The sequence below is a fragment of the Neovison vison genome, chromosome 1 (genome assembly GCF_020171115.1).
Source record: "Neovison vison isolate M4711 chromosome 1, ASM_NN_V1, whole genome shotgun sequence".
In the NCBI taxonomy this organism is placed as follows: domain Eukaryota; kingdom Metazoa; phylum Chordata; class Mammalia; order Carnivora; family Mustelidae; genus Neogale; species Neogale vison.
The window spans coordinates 45,473,957-45,494,448 of NC_058091.1; the positions used below are offsets into that span (position 1 = coordinate 45,473,957).

Genomic DNA, 20,492 nt, shown 5'->3' on the forward strand with positions numbered 1-20,492 from the left:
GTTTTTGTTTGTTTGTTTAAAGATTTTTTTTTTAAGATTTATTTATTTATTTTGAGAGAGAGCATGCACAAGCCCACATGTGAGCACAGTAGGGGAAGGGCAGAGGGAGAGAGAAAGCATCTCGAGCAGACTCCCACTTAGGGCTTGATCTCAGGTCCCTGAAATCACGAGTGGAGCCAAAATCAAGAGTTAGATGCTCAACCGACTAAGCCACCCAAGTGTCCCCAAAGTGATGTTTTGAAAACAATTCTGAGGCCAAGTCTCAGCTTTGTAGGTTGATAGCACAGCTGATTAGTGATGTCTTTGTGGGCATGGGAACAAGGATGAGAAGCATGGGTTGTGGTAGCTACCATCCTTGCGTCTTATTACTTTTAAGGAGATGCACATCCTGGCCTGAAATACCTCCACGGAGAGAAAGACAGAATTAAGCAGTAAACTCAGCACTAGTCCAATCTGAACTTGCAGACTCGATGAGGGATATTAACCAGAGTGTCGGAGTCATATTTCAAAAGGATGCTGCCTGACATCTTACTTGAGTAAGTAACTGTTCTTTGTGACAAACCACGCAGAGAGCCTGATATGTAAAGCAGACACATCAGTTCTTCTGACCAATTACCAAGACTCTCTCCTTAGCCTCCTTTCTAAAATCATCCCACCATTTGCCTGAGAGACACACCCAAGATGAGGCTGGGGTAGAGAACTCCCAAGTGCAGATAAAATGTGAACGCTTAGGGCCTGGCTGTCCCATGGGAGCATGGGTTTCTTGTTGCTCTCCCTCTTCCTATTTACCAAGACCCGCAGCTCTCAGCAGGACCTCCAACCAGCAAGCCAGGGAGGGACTAACCTTCTCTGAGTACCAACGTGAATCCAGCCTGTGCAAGCCATTCCACAGGTGTCAGCTCATTGAGCCTTTACAATAATCCTCAGAGGCAGGGGTGCCTGGGTGGCTTGGCTGTTAAGCATCTGCCTTCAGCTCAGCTCATGATCCCACGATCCTGGGATCGAGTCCTGCATCGGGCTCCCTGCTCCTTTGGAAGCCTGCTTCTCTCTCTCCCACTCCCCCTGCTTGTGTTCCCTCTCTCACAGTCTCTCTCTCTGTCAAATAAATAAATAAAATCTTTAAATAATAATAATAATAATCCTAGGAGGCAGATCCTATTTTATTTTTATATAAGAGGAATTTCAGGCCAGGAGAGGTTAAGAATCCAGCCCAAAGTCTCAGTAAGTCAATCCAGAAATGTTTGACTCCAGAACACACGCATCGTCCAATAAGTGACAGAAGGAAACAGATGTGATTGGTTGCTAGTATCTTTAGTTCTGGAGAAGGAAGAGATTAAAAATTACCAACACGAGATCATTCCATGTAGTGGTTAATAACAAGAACTTCCGAGTCCAAGAGGTTTGTGTTGGAGGCCTGGACCAATAGTTGTTTTTACCTGTGAGACGTCAGACAAGTGATTCATTTTTCTCATCTGTGAAGTTGGAATGCCTAAAAGATTTACTTCATCTTTCTGTGAGGACTTAGTGAGATTATAAAAATAAGGGGATTAGCAGACCCTAGCACATGGTAAATATTTTTTAAAAAGCTCTTATTATTCTCAGTGATTTATCATTCTTTCCTCCATGCCTAATTATGACACAGGGAAGCTTAAATTGGTTGTTTTAGATTAAAGCTGACCAAGTGGAAAAAAATAATGTCTCCTTTAGAGAAAATTTCTGCCAAATGAATATCAAATTTACTAAGATCTAAAAGCCTCTTTAACTGATCCACTCAGGGATTTTTGCCTCATGTCTGTTTCTTTCCGGCTTCTATTATGATATAAAGCAACCAAACGCCATGTCTTATACTGCCGCAGACTCAAAAAAGCATTTACAATGTGGCCCCGAGGGCTGATCCATTTATTGAAGTCAAAAAAAGGTTAGACTTTCTCCTTAACCTCATTAAAAAGCATAGAGTTACAATAGCCGCTCTTCTCTCATTGAGATTAATCAGAACCACCATCAAAAGAAAACCCACACTGGGTGTGGTGAAAAAATAATGAATACTGTTTTTCTGAAAATAAATAAATTAAAAAAAAAAAAAAAGAAAAGAAAACCCAGCTAGCAGGAGGACTGAACTGCCAATTGAAAGACTGGAAACGAGTCTCAGCTACCCAGGGTCACTGTGACAGATTAAGGAGATGGATCAGAGGTCTCCAGAGAGACAAAACAACCAGAGTGTGTGTGTGTGTGTGTGTGTGTGTGTGTGTGTGTGAGAGAGAGAGAGAGAGAGAGAGAGAGAGTGTGTGTGTGTTTGTGTGTCTGAGAGAGATTTATTTTAATTATTTAAATATATTAATTAATTTTAATTTAATTTTTTATTTTAAGGAACTGGTTTACGTGGACTGTGGAGGCTAGTAAGTCCAAAATCTGCCAGGTAAGCCGGCGGGCTGGAGCCCCAGGGAAGAGCTGCAGAGTGAGGCTGTGGGCAATCTTCAGTGGGAATTCCTCTCTGCTTGAGAGACGTCATTCTCTTTCAAGGGAGGCTTTCCAATGATTGATTGGATGAAACCCACTCACATTACGGAGGATGATCTGCTTTCCTCAGTCTACTGATTTAAATGTTAACTCAATGAAAAACATAAATGCAGAAATGCCTAGAATAGTATTTGATCAAATATTTCGGTATCATGGCCTCGACAGCTTGGTGTATAAAGTTAATCATGACGTAAGTCATGTTTTCTTTGTGGGTAGGGCGTTCTCAAGCGTAAAGATCACGTGCGTCCTATATCAAGAAAACACATCCCAACAGTCCTGCGAAAATCTGTCCCTTTGAAGAAAAGGAAGATCACAGTGCTGCTGTTCACTGACCACTCCATGAGGTGTTCCCTAACCTAAGTCTGTCCTCTGCTTTTCTTACCACTGTTGCAACCCACACCCTATCTTCAAATTCTCTGGACCAGTATAACAGAAGCAAAGGCATGTACGGATTTTTATGAGCCCACAGAAGAAAGGGAAGTTCCCTGTCTTTTTAGTGGTTTTTCAGTGGCTGTTAAAGAGATTCTCAACCAGCTGTCTCCCTAGGCTTCAATAAATGTTATTTTTCCTTTCATTTAAAATGTGTTTAATTTTTTTTTTTTTTCTGCACCTTAATGTCTGAAAATAGCTGAGTGAAGAGCAGAATCGCTCCCTTTCCCCAGGAACTTGTCACAGTGCGCAAGTGCAGGCTGAAGACTGAACAACAGCCACGGGAGAGAGTGTGAGGAGATACGACAATGGGGAGAATCCTGTTGCCAGGCTATGCGGAGTAGGAGGGCGACTAGATGGAAAATGGTAGGATATGTGCTACATTTCTTCCATTTACTTTCCCAGGCCGCTCTCTGCCATTCTGCCTGCTGCTGTGCGCTCTGTGGCTGAGAAAACTGGCCTCTGTTGGAGGAGACCGGCTGCTGGCTGTGCCCCTGTGGTCAGCCAATGGAGAGCGATGGTAAGAGGTGGAAGGAAGAAAGAAAATAAGGACTTGGTATTTATTTTGAGGTCCCTCCCTGAGATGGGTCCCATCAGGCTAGCTCTGTCCTTCAACCCAAAGTCACAGCTCCTTTTGGCCACCCTTTTCACGGAACTCCTGGGTCCTCTTCAGATCTAGGGTGGTTGGTACCTGTTCCTCAGTGTTGGTCACCTGGGGGACCCCGCACTGTCCTGTCGGATTATCTTTCCATCTGCCCACAACTTGGGGACAGTCTTGTCATCGAAAGCTCTTCCAATTACCTATATGGAGTGTGCTATCTCTGCTGGTTGGGACTGACTAAAAAGGTATTCAACATATGTTATTTCTTGCTTTGTTTGAAGAGTTGGGATAATAAAAATCCTCGAAAACATTTGAGTTTTTTGCAATCCACAACTGAAAAATCACCTTCTGATGTTACGCAATGTTCTTTAAGAGTCATGTAATCATTTCCTCCATAAATCCAAGGCCCAACACAAATGTTCTTTATCCTGCCCTGAGAATTATATAATTCTTGGTGTTTCTCTTTTTATCCTAGCTTCAAGGAAGCTCAGTGTTGAACTCACTGTTTTATTGTCAATAATTCAACTGAGTACCCAGTTGTAACTATTTCTCTGCTCCTTGAAATGTTTTTTTAAAATGTATTGCTTGGAGCACTGGATGTTATATGCAAACAATGAATCGTGGAACACTGCATCAAAAACTAATGACATACTGTATGGTGACTAACATAACATAATAAAAATATTTTTTATTTAAATTAATTCTTAATTAATTAAATTTCTTTTTAATTTAATTAAAAACTACATTATAGATTAATATAGATCCTAGCATACTCTAATTTTCTTGCATTTTCTTAATTAGTAACTAATTTATCTTCTGCTAAACAGTGAGTTACTGAACAAAAGGACTTTCCTATTTTAACTTCCTGTCACTTAGTATAATATGTAGCACATAGTTACCTAGAAAATATTTATAGAATGAATAAATGAAAATAAATGAATAAATAAGTAAATAACTGGTTTTCATCCCATTTTGCTACTATCTTTTTTTCTTCCCCACTATTTTTGGTCTCATAAGTCACCCAAATTCTTCTGGGAATAGGAGAAAATACAACCTAATTAATAAACATTTCAAAATAAAAATCAGGCCTGGATCACTGTGAAACCTAGGTTCACAAGGGTCCTCTTGAAAACAAGCCCCAGGGCCAAGAGGCGAAGTGCCAGGAGGAAGGTTATTCCACCCAAAGGCAACTGGGTACAGACAGTAAATCCACAACCAACCCCTACTTCCCCCACTGGAAGTAACCCCAGCCCTGGACAGTATGTCTACTTATTTAGTTCCCATGGGGCTTAATAGATATTTAGGAAAGACCCAAACTTACTCCTGGTGTGGCGCTCCTGTCTTGGTCAACAAAGTCAGCACAAAAAACATGAAAATCACGAAGACAGCCAGACCAACCCAAAATCCAATCACAATGGAATCTGTAAACAGTTAATACTGGGATTAGCATTTCATAACAGCTTAAAACTTGAACATTCAAGGAATATGATTTTTTCATTACATGAAATAAGAGAAGAAAGTTAACAATATGATAAGACAATCTTGACCCATTAGTCAACTGGGGACAGATAAGATGTAAGGAATGAGGGAGAGGAAACATCCTGTGTGCTGCAGGGTTTCTGTCCCAAGATGCCTCTGAGAGACTTTGGCCTTGTTGACTCTTTTTTTCCATATCTTAATGAAAAAACCCCAGAAAGACGGTAGATCATCTAGGTCCTTAAGTTTCCACTTAAGTGTCCCGAGTTAGAAAATATCTTTTTTAGCAGAGATTGCAATACGAAACTTCAAATAAATTCTGGGGACACCTAGCTGACCCAATCAGTAGAGCATGTAACTCTTGATGTCAAGGTTGTGAGTTCAAGCCCACGCTGGGTATGGAGCCTACTTAAAAAAAGAAAATTAATTCTCATTCAAACCAACCCAATTTTGTATTTTCACTTAAATTCATACTGGAATAACTCAAGTCCTCATTAATTCTTGAGGAGAACATACAAATCACCTTCTGAGTGCTCTCCCTATCTTGTATCTTTCCCTCTGTCTCATCTCTGTATGAACCCACTTTATGACAACTCTGTTAATGTTGTTCCTTCATGAAAAATTATTCAGCAAAGCAAAAACAAAGCAATACAAACAAAAAAACTCTTTGACAAAAATAGCCCTGACCTTTTCCAAATTAAAAGAAATTCCATACGTAAAGCACTTTCTACAATGTCTGGCATCTGAGAAAAATGTACCCCATATTTGCCAGCTATTACGGTTAAAATGATCATCAATCTCTCTCAGCTTACCTGTACTTTAAAACCCATGTTTCCAATTAGACAAGGGAACACTGTGTCCCTGTATTTACCTTAATTCTTAGCCATAACTTCCTAAGATCCACACCTTTTCAGGAGCTCTTATCCTCACCTGGCTGGAACAATTTTCCCCAACATAGAGCTAATAAGTCTATCCATCCTTCAAAGACCATTCCTTGGGGCTCCTGGGTGGTAAGTCATTAAGTGTCTGCCTTCAGCTGGGGTTATGATCCCAGGGTCCTGGGATGGAGTCCCATATGGGGCTCCTTGGCAGGAGGCCTACTTCTCCCTCTCCCACTCCCTCTGCTTGTGTTTCCTCTCTCACTATGTATCTCTCTGTCAAATAAATAAATAAAATCTTAAAAAAAAAAAAAAAAAAGACCACTCCTTATACCATCTTCCTCACAAAGCCTGGACTAACTTCCCTAAGTGATGTGTTTTTTCCCTCCTTCGAACCCCATAACATGCTTATTCTTCTCTACAAGGGCCCTTCCTTGATCTTATCTTGGTTAATAGTCACAAGTATACATCCTTGGGACAGGGATGAGACTGGTTAGTCTACAAAAACTGGCACATACATGTTAGGGTCTCAGATCTGGGGAAGGCACCAAAATTGAATCATTTTACATTTTCTTTCTTTTTTAAAGTTATTTTTAATTTACCTTCAATTAATTAACATATAGTACATTATTAGTTTCAGAGGTAGAATATAGTGATTCATCAGTTGTATATAACACCGAGTGCTCATTTCATTGAGTGCTCTCCTTAATGCCCTCACCCTTCCACCTCCCCTGCAACAACCTTGTTTGTTTCCTAAGGATAAGAGTCTCTTGTGATTTTGTCTTACTTTATTTTTCCTTCCCTTCCCCTATGATCCTCTGTTTTGTTTCTTAAATTCCACATATGAGTGAAATCATACGATAACTGTCCTTCTCTGATTGACTTATTTCACTTAGCATAATACCCTCCAGTTCCCTCCATGTCATTGCAAATGGAAAGATTTCATTTTCTGATGGCTGAGTAATATTCCTTTGTATATAGACACCACATCTTCTTTATCCATTCATCTGGGCTCTTCCCCTGTCTTGGCTATTGTGGACATTGCTGCTATAAACATTGGGGTGCAGGTGTCCCTTCAGATCACTATATTTGTATCCTTCGGGTAAATACCTAGTAGTGTAATTGCTGGGTTGTAGGGTAGCTTGTTTTTATCTTCTTGAGGAACTGCCATGCTGTTTTCCAGATTGCCCAAACAAGCTTACATTCCCACCAGCAATTTTAAGAGGGTTCCCCTTTCTCCACATCCTCACCACCTCACATCAGTCAGAATGACAAAAAATAGTTCACATTTTCTGACCTGTTCTAAGAAGTTCCCCTACATGAGATCACAGTGAGAATGCTTAGAAAATAAAAAAAGCCACATTAAATTAAAAAAACATTTAATGTGTTTCAGTGCAAAGCACCATTCTAATTAAATCATGTATTGCCCTTTCTCTAAAGTTAAAAAGTCAGATCGGCAATTTACTCTAAATAATTCATATTTCATTCTACATATAGGATTGCCCTGAAGTTCATTTTTATTCAACCATGTTCATTCAGTGGTCTGGACACAAAACTAATGTATCTTTCCTTGGACTCAGAGTGCCAAAGCAATAGAAATTGTAGACTTTGCCTTATAACATAGTGGAAATGAAGCCGAAAAAGGACAAAAGGATGAATACCAAAAAAACACGTGTACATAAGTGCAACCAACATTCAAGAATAACACGTCAGTCCTGGGGGCACAGCCTGGGAAGTCCCACCACACTGATAATGACAGTTCAGCATGCTGTACTTCATCAACGGCCTGCAGAGCAAAAGCAAATTCTAAAGTAAATGCAAGAATTATACTGAAGTTCTCAGTTGAGAATTAAAACTTGTCACGTTGATTCACATTGGAAGGTGTTCACATTAGGACAGTTTTTGCCCTGCAAACAATGGCTGGGTCCCCTTTACTTCTTCGCTTCTCTAGCTCAGGGTGGGCAGAGATGGAGGAGGGGTGCCTTTAATCCAGCCTAGTTCCTTCCCTCTGCCTTCCTAGCACCCCAGGGAGCTGATCAAAAGGCAACAATACTGTGCGGCATGAGACAGTCACAGCCCTTCCTTGATGTCAAGGGGGAGCAAGTGAGGGAGAATCAGGGAGATAGTTAGAACTTGAGAATGCCAGTGGTCCAACGGCATTTCCAAATGCTTCCTTGATAAAATGGCATCTACATATCCTATCACAATATGCCTCGAGTGGCTCTGTTTACTCACATTCCTCTTCAAACAGAATTCTGCTTCCTCTAGTTATTTCCATTAATTTTCCTCTCCCTCATCCTGTGTCACATGGCCTGACCCTAGGGCACTTTTTAACCCTGAACCCCTTTCAGGAAATATCAGAGGTCCCCATCTTGGCCCAGGCATATCCAAACTCTCCTGCACTTTTATTTATATACCATGTTTTATAGACATGGGCATGGCAGTCAAAGAGGGAAAGCAGAGAACCTGGCCCTCTCCAAAGCACCCCTCCCTGAGGAGGATTCAAAATAAAGGTTTATAGAGAGTAAAGCTCCAGTGAGGCCAGCTGGTTAAGGAAACCAAGAGAAGCTTTCCTAAGGTGTTTCTAACAGAGCCCAGCGGCCACTTCTGTTCTGTCTAGAAACTGAACTATTTAGAGTTCATTATAATAAAGGGGTAGAGTAAATTGTCAAGGGGAATTCTAGATGGTGAATGGAATGAAACAGAGAAGAAAGCTGACAACAACGTGGCTTTCACTGGTGGGATGCTCTTTCACCATGATTATCTTTTCTACTCTAGGGTCAGACTAGGGCCAACTACCCGATCCCAGTTCCCTCCTTTCTACCTCTTAAGAATTAACTGTGACCTTTCCATCTCCTGGCTGTATGAAAAACAAGGATTAATACTAACTGAACGAGAGGATTCAGGATACGAGAGCCATAGCTGTCCTCATAGCACTTCTGCTTTCTAATGCATTAGGGCCAGTTTTGTGGTCTGAATTCCTGGCAAGGAGCCAACAGTGCTGTTCCAGAACTTGCTTACTTTGACTGCGCTTCCAATGACAGGTCTTACTCTAAGCCTTTGCACGCTCCAGCTCTACTTCTCGTCTTGATGACCTGGCTTCTTACTAATTCATCCATGAGTGTGGCTGGCATTATCTGCAAGTTGGCATATGAAAAAAAGCATGGGATATGACCTCCACTGATGGCTCAGAATAAGAGGGTGCTCCTTCAGTCTTGGTGCTCCTTCAGTCTTTCCTCAACACAGCAGCTAATAGTCCTGCTAAAATGTAAATGTGTCCACGTATGGACTTACAGGCTTTGCTTCTGCTTTTCTAAGAACATCTTGTCTCACCTAGTCAAGGTCTTCCTAAATGTCCTATTTCTCTTTCCCTTTATAGCAAAATTCTTGAGAGATCTGTCTGTACCTATGGTTTTCAGTTCTTCTCCTCTCATTTTTTTTTTCCTTGAACCAATTCCATCAGCCTCTCACTCCCACACACTCTGCTAGGACTGCTTTCAAATCATTGCCAATAATCTCTGTGTTGTAAATCTTTTTTTTTTTTTAAAGATTTTTATTTATTTATTTGAGAGAGAGAGACAGTGAGAGAGAGCATGAGCGAGGAGAAGGTCAGAGAGCGAAGCAGACTCCCCATGGAGCTGGGAGCCCGATGCGGGACTCGATCCCGGGACTCCAGGATCACGCCCTGAGCCGAAGGCAGTCGTCCAACCAACTGCGCCACCCAGGCGTCCCTCTGTGTTGTAAATCTAATAGTCAAGTCACAGTCCTCAACTTACTTGACCTAATAGCAGCATTTAACACAGCCTCATCCCTGAACTCTTTCTTTATTTGACTTCCAGGAAATACAATTGCCCTGTTTTCTTCCTACCATTCTATACATTCCATTTAGGCTCCTTTGCTATTTTCCTTCTAACGCCTCCAACTTTAAAATGCTAGCATGTGCCAGGGCTCAGTTCTTGTACCTCTTCAGTTTTCTGGCTATACTCATTCATCCAGCCTCTTAACTTTGAATATGATTTATATGCCGTGACTCTCAAATTCACACCTTCACAGCACATCTCTCCTGTCATGTCCTATTGGATGTCTGACAGGTCTCAATTTAACAAGTCCAAAGCTGAGCTCCTGATGTCCCTGCTTCTCCCATAGTTTCCCCCATCTCTGTTCATTGCAATTCGTGCTGCCAAGTAGATTACGTATCTTCAAAACCTCCTTGGCTCTTCAATTTCTATTATGCCCTATGACCAATCTACTGATGAAGACTATCAGATCTATCTTTTAGAACTATCCAGAATGTATGCACCTCTCGCCACTCCACTGTCCCCCACCATGGCCAAGCCACCGTCATCAGCTGACTGAACTACTACGATAGCCTCCTCTGACTGGTCGTTTGCTTCCAATCTCCCCCCCTCCCTCCCCCACCCGCAGCGACATCTTATTGAAGCCTAAACCAGATCCGATTCCTCTTCTCCAAATGACAGCTCAGAGAAAAAGTGACCTCAAAGGCTCTATAACCTTTTTCCTCTTCTCTATTCCCTGACTTCTTCTCTTGCTATCCTACCTCATAGTGACTCCCCTGGTACCATGCTGGTCTCCTCGTTGTTTCTTGGATGATCCATTTCATTCTTGCCATGGAGCATTTTCTGGAATGCTATTCTCCAGATACCTTCCAATTCAGCCTCTCACTTCCTTCAGGTCTTTTCTCAAATTCCTCCTTCTCGGTAAGTCCTTCCAGGGCCACCCTATGTATAATTTTACCACCGCACTCCGCATCTCCTTTCCCTACCTCTATTTTTGACCATATGGCATAGTTTGTTTATTTAACTTATTTATTGTCTATCTCTTCCACGAGGAAGCAAGATCTATAAGCTGAGGTATTTTTGCTTCTTTTGTTTGCTGTTGCCTCTCCAGTTCTTAAAAGAGTGCTGCACATAACAGGTACTCGGTAAATACTTGCTGAAAGAAAGAGTGAATGAGTGGATGGTCATTCTGTCGGAGCCAAATATACGCAGATATACTTCCACTTCTGATGGATTATAAGGTTTAATACCAGATGCAAAACTGAGAGCAAAAGGAGAATTCACAATAACCACCAGAGCTTACCTCTCAGATGAAAAACCCTTTGAAGGCAGGACTCTTAATTTCAGCAGGCAGCAGAACCTGGTCTGACTAAAGATGGAGCTACTGTTGCCAAGTATGATCTGTTACAGGTGAAGCAAATGAAGACAACTATTATCCTATCCTCAATAAATGCTTCCCCTTGAAATATCTGGCTTCTATTTTTCTAAATCTACACCTAACTGGCTTTGAATTCTTCTCTGTAATACAAGGAGACACACTTGAAGGTCAGAATCACAACTTAATTAAAAAATTTTTTTTCTTTTAAAGATTTTATTTATTTGACAGAGAGAGACAGCCAGAGAGGGAACATAAGCAGGGGGAGTGGCAGAGGGAGAAGCAGGCTCCTCGCCAAGCAGGGCTCAATCCCAGGACCCCGGGATCATGACCTGAGCCAAAGGCAGACCCTTAATGACTGAGCCACCCAGGCACCCCAGAATTAGAGAATTTTCAAGTGGAAGAGACTATACCAAAGTACACAGTACAATAGTTGACTTATTCTTTTTTATTTTCCTGTATGTCTGTGTTTTTCGTTTGTTTCTTATTCTCTTCTCTGTGCCTCATATATATATCTTCAGGTTCTAGAAGCTAAGGACCTCTATTTTGGTCAGATCTTTTATATCCAAACAGTAAGGACTCAACCAGGCAGGCATTCCGTCTTTTCCTGATGTGAATGCTAAAACTAACAAAGCATTCCTTATTAATGGTATAGTACGTAAAGTAAATATGTAATGTGTCATACTTCTGTCTACATTTTGCAGGAATTCTTACCAGTTATAATCATCTCTAGAATGTAATATGCTCAAAAAAAGATTTCCAATTATCTCTAGAGATATACCAGCCAAAATAATAGCAGCAAGCCTGTCTTCTTTGCCCCTTAAACTAAGGGAAAGAGATAGGAGCATGCTGACAGAAAAAATTTGGTTTGCCAACCTGTAAACGTGCAAAATATAGGGAAATATTTGGCAATTTGCCCAGTACTAAAATCTTTGTACTCAAATTCTTTGTACTAAAATTCTTAAAAAGCAAGTATCTTTACCTAAAGATTGCTCCAGAAAAACAAGATTGAATAATTGAAGTAAATGAAAGAGCATGATTTCATGCCCTGACAGCAACGGCCTTCCAACAGATAATCAATGAAGCATATCCTCATGGATTTCATCTGCTTTTCAAAATTTCCACAGAGAAATACTGAGCAGACATCAATAAATGAAGGAGTGAAAGCATTTAATTATTACTGCTCTCTTCAGGGATTAAGGATATATGATTTAGTTAATGACTTTTTAAGGAATAAATATAGAAAGCCCTTGATCTGGTAAATGAGTAACTCTGAAGCTCTTTGCAGGTCCACTGGTGGAGACCAGGACTTGGGAATGAGCCAGAGTATTGTAGGATTTTCTCTGCTTTTAGCGCCGCCCCTCCTTCTTGGTCGTGCCCCCATGAAGAATGAAGAGGTAGACCAGATGAAGAGTGGCCAGCAGTAAAGCAAAGTTTACTGAGCAATGTTATAAAACTCCTGGGGTGGGGTGGGGGGAGGGCAAGAGTGTTGCCCTTGGAGTTTCTAAGTTTAGGGGGTTTTATGAGCTCTTTTCCAGAACTACTTAAAGCAATCAGGGTGTGCTGAGTGGTGCCAATCAGGGCTTGGGTCCTGTATCCATCCATGTGCTAAAGTCTATTAGGCTAAAGTCTATGTGCTGATGGTTTTTTTTTTTTTCTTTTTTTCCCTGACATCTGGGGTCTTCTTTATTAACTGCCCCTTGCCAGTGATACTGACAAATGTTTTGTAGTTACCTGTCTTATTTGAGGACGTTTTGCAGAAGTCATTTCTGCAATGGCTACAAAGCAGAATGCTGGTGGGGTCCTGCTTAAGCTGCAAAACAGAATGTCAGTGCTGTTCTATCTTAGCTGCCCCAACTCCATATTTTCATTTCATTGTTGGGGACCCTGGCCCTGACTATCCAACTGTCCAACTAATTCCTAACAGTATCACTGCCCTCTAATTGGCTCCCTAGAGGCTCTGACATAGCCACTAGACACCAGTGGCTTCCAGGCCCCGGGGACCCATAGGCAAAGCCTTCCTGCCACAGGAGAATGGGGACAAAGTCTTGATCACTTAATTAAGCTGGAATGGGACTTGACCAAGATGAAGACTTAGGAGGCTCCTGAGTTTGCCTCCTTCCACAAACACATTGAATATACAGCTGCATATGGAGGAATTCCCTCTGAAAGATATCCAGAAACTAGCTAAGTCCCCTCCGACACCTCTGGCAAAAGAGGAAAACACCCACATGAAAATGGGTAGGAAGGTCTGAGACACACTCTTGCCATAACCCCTACCCCCAACATGGCAACATACAGTTGGAAGGAAACCCCCAACTTCCAGCTTCTCCCTAAGAAGGAAATGGTTTGGACAGCACCTCTGGAGTCCCAGTTTTAAGACCCTCACTGCAGAGACAGGCCGCTAAAAGGCCTAGCTCTGAAAGTCAAAAGGGCTGAGGTGCATGAGAACCTAAAGACTACACAGCAAGCAAAGCAGCAGTAATTCAAGGACAGGCAGGCGAGCCCTCACCACAGCTATCCCCCCAAGGCTCACTGCAGAGGAAGTAGACAAAAACGCCCACTTCCCATTCTTTCCTGGACAGGAGTTTCTTTGCCTGCTTTAAAGGATGAGGCCTCAGGGCAGGGCCTTGGATTTAGCACCCAGCCAGCAGTTGCCAGCAGTCTCCCAGGGAAGCTGCCAACCCACCCTGCCTTCTCCCTGCAGCCTATTCTAATCATAAAACCAAGTCACCGGCATCTCCCTGGAGAGAGCTTATACACATGTCTGACACTCTAGCTTCTGTGGCTACAGCCCAAGGGACAGGTCTCCAGTCTCCTGGCTCTGATACCAACAGTGCTTACATTCAGGAATCCTACAGGACTGCAGGGAACAAAAAAGCCATTCTTAACAAGCAGGAGGACTTGCCCAGCTATCTACTTGGCTGAAAAGAGAGGAAACTGGAAGAAAATTTCCACTACCTCCATTTTGACCTCAAACTTTCTAATTGATTAAGTTCTTCTTTCCAGCTTATTTATTTCTTTCATCAGGCAAAAGATCCCAGAGCAAAAGGTCCCCTGATGGGAATGGAAACTACCCATAATGACTGCCCTGAGCCAGCAAGACCCTGCCCTTGACTGACTCCAAGACAATGACCAACCTGACCTTTCCTGCCCACCTTTGTCCAACATTTTCTTTATATAAACCTGGAAGTATCTTTGGCACTTTGAAGAGAGTCTGAGACACTAGTCTGCTGTCTTTCCAGTGTTGGCCTCACTGAAATAAATTCCTTTCTTGTTCCACCAGGACTCGTCTCTCTGCCTGTGGATTTTGTCAGCTGTAAGTGGCCAAACCTGGTCTGTTTAGGACCCCCAGAGCCAGGTGCTCTTGGATCCCTGTGCCCTTGCTTTAAAACTTCTATCTCCTAGTTTCTCCCAGGGAGGAATTTAATTACATACTTTTCCAGCTGCTGCCTATCCTGTGGGCTTCTGACCACAATCTTCCCCTTGGGGACAAAGGCAGGTCTTGACACACCCTCAACTACTAGGAGCCACTAAAAACAAAGAAATTGGTTTTGGCAATCATAAAACTTCAAGAGGCAACTAGGAGACCAGGGTAGGCTGAATCACAAGGTTGATCTCCTACACAAGACCACTCAAAATAGGAGTGGTAGCTGTTTTCTTCAATGCACAGAAACTAGAACAGAGAGTCAAGAAAAATGAAGAAATAGAGAAATATGTTTCAAGCTAAAGAACAAGATAAATCTCCAAAAACAGATCTTAATGAAATAGAAATAAGTAATTTACCTGATAGAGAGCTCAAAATAATGGTCATAAACATAAGGGGCAAGCTCCTTGACATCGGTCTTCACAATGATTTTTTTGTATTTGATACCAAAAGCAAAGGCAATGGAAAGAAAATAAATAAGTGGGACTAGATCAGACCAAAAAGCTACTTCACAGCAAAGGAAGGCACCAACAAAAGGAAAATGGAACGTATGGAATGGGAATAAATATTTGCAAAGCACATATCTGATAAGGGGTTAATATCTAAAAATAGAAAGAACCCATACAATTCAATACCAAAAAGCAACCCAATTAAAAAGTGGCAAAGGACTGGAATAGATATTTTCCAACGATATCCAAATGGCCACAGGCACATGAAGAGGTGCTCAGCATCACTAATCATCAGGGAAATGCAAATCAAAACCTCAATGAGCTACAACCTCACCCCTATTTGGATGTCTAATATCAAAGAAGACAAGAGATAAACAGTGTTGGTGAGGATGTGGAGAAAAGGAAACCATGGGGCATTGTTGGTGGAAATGTAAACTGATACAGTCACTATGATAAATAGTATGGAGTTTCCTCAAAAAAGTAGAAACAGAACTACCTATGATTTAGCATTCTCATTTCTGGATCTATATCCAAAGGAAACAAAACCATTATCTTGAAGAGGTATCTATACTCCCACATTTACTGTACTATTATTCACAATAGCTAAGGTATGGAAACAACCTAAGTGTCCATCGCTTATATTGATGCACACACACACACAAATATTAGTCAGCCTTTAAGACGAAGGAAATCTTGTCATTTATGATAACATGGATGAACCTGGGGGGCATTATGCATTATGCTATGTGAAATAAGCCGAATGGAGAAGACAAATACTGCATGGTATCACATATATGGGGAACCCCTCAAAAATTCAAACTCATAGAAAGAGTAGAAAAGGGGTTCCCAGGGGGCTGAGGGTGGGGGAAACAGGGAGACGTTGGTAAAAGGATGCAAACTTTCAGTTATAAGAATAAGGTCTGAGGATGTAACATATAACATGGTCAGTATCTTTGACAATGTGTATGGTATAACTGAAATTTGCAACAGAGCAGAACTGAAATGTTCTCACCAAAAAATAAAGGGAAATATCTGAGGTGATGAGTGTTTCAATTAACTTGATGGAGGGAATCCATTCACAATGTATGTATTTATCAAATAATGACTTTGTACTCTTTAGATATATTACAATATTGTTAATTACACCTCAAAAGAGCTGGAAAAAAATTAGCCTTCCTTGCAAGGAAGCAGCAGATGAATGTAAAGGATCAGGAACACCAAGACAGCTCAGAGTGGCAGCACCCAGAAAATACCAAAAGAACAAAGGCAATTCCTTTGCCATATTTGTGTCTCCATTTCCAATCTTCCTTAGAGTTCCTAATGTGTTCCATTAACTGAACCGGTTAAAAACCTAAATTTTTATCATGCTATGGATTCATTCTGAAACATCCAAACATCTCTGGAATATTTATGGGGTAACCATGACAGAACCTGCGAGTGGGCAGTAGTTCCTGGAAAACAGATGCTTTGTGCTGACCAGCAGCGTGCAGGTATGACTGGAGCTGGACAGTAACCTTCCACAGAATTGTATTTCCTTGCTTTGTGCTGGATTATTAGTCACTCCAATAACACAATGCACAATTTATGCCTATCACACCAAATTAGGAATGGCTGCAGGCTATTTCAGTCCGTCATTATGAATGCACACACACTGCTTTCTACAGACCCAAGAAACCCAGCAGGGCTGAAAGAATGCTGTTGACCATGTTTTACAAAAGAAGGTTCTTTAAATAATAGTTTCAGACTTTACTTTTGTACATATTTTTGATGGTACAAATGTTCACACAGTTTGGGAGAGCTGGAATCATTAATACCTTAAAAAGAATCTCAATTTGAAAATGACATTGATTCAGGGTCCCCCACTAAGGGAATCTTTCAAGTTCTTTGTCATTCATGCAATACTATCCCTGAGCAATCAGTCTATGTGAAGAAGGGGGTGTTATCTGGGACTTGTGGGATACAGAATAGAGTTGTGTAAAAAGAATCTTCAGGAAAATTAATCATGAGGGGATTTCACAGGTTAAGACAAATACATTATGTTTACAATGGGGAATTGTATAAGACTTACATTTATGAGCCTTCAGTCCTTCAAAAGAAACTGGTCCAATCTCATAATATTCATATTCCCAGGTGTAATCAGAATTAGGTGCAGATTGCTGGGATGTTCTGTTAGAAATTAATCTCTGGCCAGACATCTCTGCCCTGCACAAATGGAGAAAAGGAAGTGTAGAACCTGTTAATTTATCCTCAACCCCCCAGATCCGCTACCTGCTTCTGACCACATTCGGAAGTTCAGAAGGCAAACGCACCAGGGAGGTCCCATCCACTAGGGCAGAGAGAGGTCCACAATGGCTGCCTCTACTTCACACCAAGTGGCCATTGTTTCCTTTTACCTCTCCGCTAGACTGAAATGTTTTTGAAGTCATACGCCATGTCTTTTTTGTTGCCATCCCCCAGCACTTAACCCAATGCCTGGCACAGAACCAACTTTCAATAACTGATAAATGAAGGAAGGGGAGAAGGGAGAGAATGTATCAAAGTCTCTGAGCGTGCAACTTCAGCCCCACCACTTATACCTGCATGAATATGCAGAGGCTACAGAGAATAAATAAAATCAGTACCAGAGATGAATTTTCTCTGCATACATGAATGGAGCATCTGCTGTGCAAAAACAAAGACAAGCATCCAAAGGCTAATGAAATGGGGTGGCCAAAAGAGAAGTGGTCAACAGAAGTCCCATAATGGGAGAACATCCTCTGTGGAAGCCCAAATCTTGGCTACTGCTTATCCCTAAAATTGGTCCTATTCTCAGGATGACCCAAGAGTCTCTGTGGTGATGATTTTAGATTTTAAAATTCTGACTTCTTTGAGAAAAGTGGTTTCACTGTGTAGCATGTAGACCAAAGGTGACAAAGTAACAGATCCAATATTCAATATTGGGCATCAACTGTGTGCAAGACACTTCACATGATGGGATGGAAGACGACACTTGATATACAAACACAGACCCTATAGACCTTGCTTTATACTTGAGAAAGAACACAAAGTAACAAATAGCAGTACTATAGGGAAAAATTTGAATGGCAGATCAGCTAACACCAAGATTCACTGAGAAGTCATAACCACTGTATCTCACCTCTAAGAGTTTTCTGAAGTTCCCCTTCTTCCACCCACCTTGGGTCAGTATCACTCACTGCTGCCTCTAGGGCACAACCCCTACAGAAGTTGAGGCAAAATCACCATCACCCCTCTGTGAGTCTCATCTTTCCCTTTCTTTCCTTTCTTCCGTAATCCCCAATCCTGGACCCCACAGAAACAGACTCTAGCCCTTCGGTATCATATTGTTCAAAGGATAGTGTGCTCTGATCCAGAGATATAGGCTAGTATCAGAACTGGAGTGTTGGGGTGCCTGGGTGGCTCAGTTGGTAAGTGTCTGCCTTCGGCTCAGGTCATGATCCCAGAGTCCTGGGACTGAGCCCCACATCAGGCTCCCTGCTCAGCGGGAAACCTGCTTCTCCCTCTCCCACTTCCCCTACTTGTGTTCCCTCTCTCACTGTTGTCTTTCTCTCTGTCAAATAAATAAATAAAATCCTAAAAAAGGAGAAAAGAAAAGAAAAAAGAACTGGAGTGTTACTGTGAGTGCCCCGGCAGACAAATCATTCCTTCAAAGGTAAAAAAGAATGTATCATTTCTCATTTGGAAAAGAAAGCTACACAAATTTTAAGAAAAGCTGACCTTCAAGGAAGTATTCAGTGACCTTTCTAACACCAACACAAAAGTAACATAAAACCAGGACCACAGTATTATCTTTGGTCTTTTTATTATTTGAACAAGAGATTATTTCCCTCGATGAAATAAATTTCCTCAGGAAATGAAAATTAATAACTCAAACCTAAGAAACACTATCCTCATTTATGAGCACTTCCTCCAGAAGGAAAGAATTGTGTGTGAGAAAAGAGTAGCTCTTCAGCTATAGGGTTCAGAGGTAAATGGTAGATTCAGATAAACACAATGTCCATTTGAAAACGCTAAGGATTTCACACCATGCAAGCAACACACTAGATCTGAAACTGGAAGACCAGGGTCTTCATACTGCTCTACCTCCATTCAATATGGTGCCAGGAAATGGTTCTGGCTACAGTCCTTAGTAGACACCATCACGGCCCACCTGGCCCCCTTCTTGAGCTGCTTAACTGGTTTTTCTGCTTCTACTCTCACTGACCAATTGTAATCCACTCTTCACTTATCAGCCAGTGTTTTTGTTTGTTTGTTTTGTTTTGTTTTGTTTTGTTTTAATTTCCCCTGTCATTCCTTTGCTTAATATTTTTAATGTCTTCCCACTGCTCTAAAGACAAAGCCCCAAATCTTTGAAATGTCCTACAAGGTCACGACTTGGGTCTTGCTGTCTCCTTTTATCCCACCTTGTATCCTACCAAACTACGCTTGCATTTCCAGCAGTTCCTCGGAGACTTCATGCTCTGTGTTCCCTGCACACATGCTCTTCCCTTTGGCAAGAGCGTGCCTCCTACCAGCCCATCCTAACCCGTTCTTCTTTTCCACTTACTCTTATCTATACCAGAGCTGGCAAATCTGGCCCACCACCTGTTTTTATACAGCCTCCAAGAGAAGAATGTTTCTATATTTTTTCATGGTTGGAAAACAATTTCTTTTTGAGAGAGAGAGAGAGTGTGTGGAGAGGAGTGGATGGGAGGTACGGAAAGAGAGGGAGAACCCTAAGCAGGCACACAAACAACACAGAGCCTGACGTGGGACTCAATCTCCCAACCCTGAGATCATGACCTGAGCTGAAATTAAGAGTTGGTTGCTTAACTGTCAGAGCCACCCAGGCATTCCTGAAAAATAATTTTTAAATAATATTTTGTGACATAAGAAAATTATATGAAATTCAAATATTGGAGTCCATAAATAAAGGTTTGTTTGTTTGTTTTTCTAATTTGTTTGAAAGAAAGGTAGAGATAGCGACAGAGATAGCAAGAGAGAGCATGAGCAGGAAAAGGAAGGAGAAGCAGGCTCCCCACCCAGCAGTTCTGGGCTCGATCCCAGGACCCGGGGATCATGACCTGAGCCCGAAGGCAGACATTTAACCAGCTGAGACACCCAGGCGCGCCCATAAATAAAGTTTTATTGGAACACAGCACCCTTGTTTTTGTATTTTCTTATGGCTTCTCTAGCATTACAAGTGCAGAGTTGAGTAGTCGCAACAGAGGTAGGATGGCCCAAAAGCCTAAAACATTTACTTTCTGGTATTTTATAGAAAAAGTTTGTCAACCCTCCTTTAGGGCAATGGCGGGGGAAAAAAAAGATCTAAGCTTCAATTTTCCAATCAGGAAAATGAAGAGGATAACAGTACCTATTTCATGAGTTGCCGTAAAGATTAAATGTGCTGATACATGAAGTATGGGTAGCCAGGACCCAGTTAAGACCAACACACAGCAACCAGCCCTATTACTCTAAGGTAAGACATGCTAGTCTGGGATAGAAAAGCCAAGGCCTCTTCTTCAAGCATCACCAACTCCCCTGTC

General features: G+C 41.6%; 1 protein-coding gene across 2 annotated transcripts in view; it reads right to left on the minus strand.

The window, feature by feature from the left end:
* Nucleotides 1-20,492, minus strand: part of MRAP2 (melanocortin 2 receptor accessory protein 2) — a 49,118-nt gene that overhangs the window by 9,869 nt on the left and 18,757 nt on the right. For both annotated transcript variants that reach the window (XM_044236477.1, XM_044236485.1), the window contains exons 2-3: nt 17,018-17,151; nt 4,869-4,968 (exon numbers count right to left, since the gene is read on the minus strand). In XM_044236477.1, the coding sequence (XP_044092412.1) occupies nt 4,869-4,968; nt 17,018-17,151 (234 nt within the window). The remainder of the gene's footprint in view (nt 1-4,868; nt 4,969-17,017; nt 17,152-20,492) is intronic.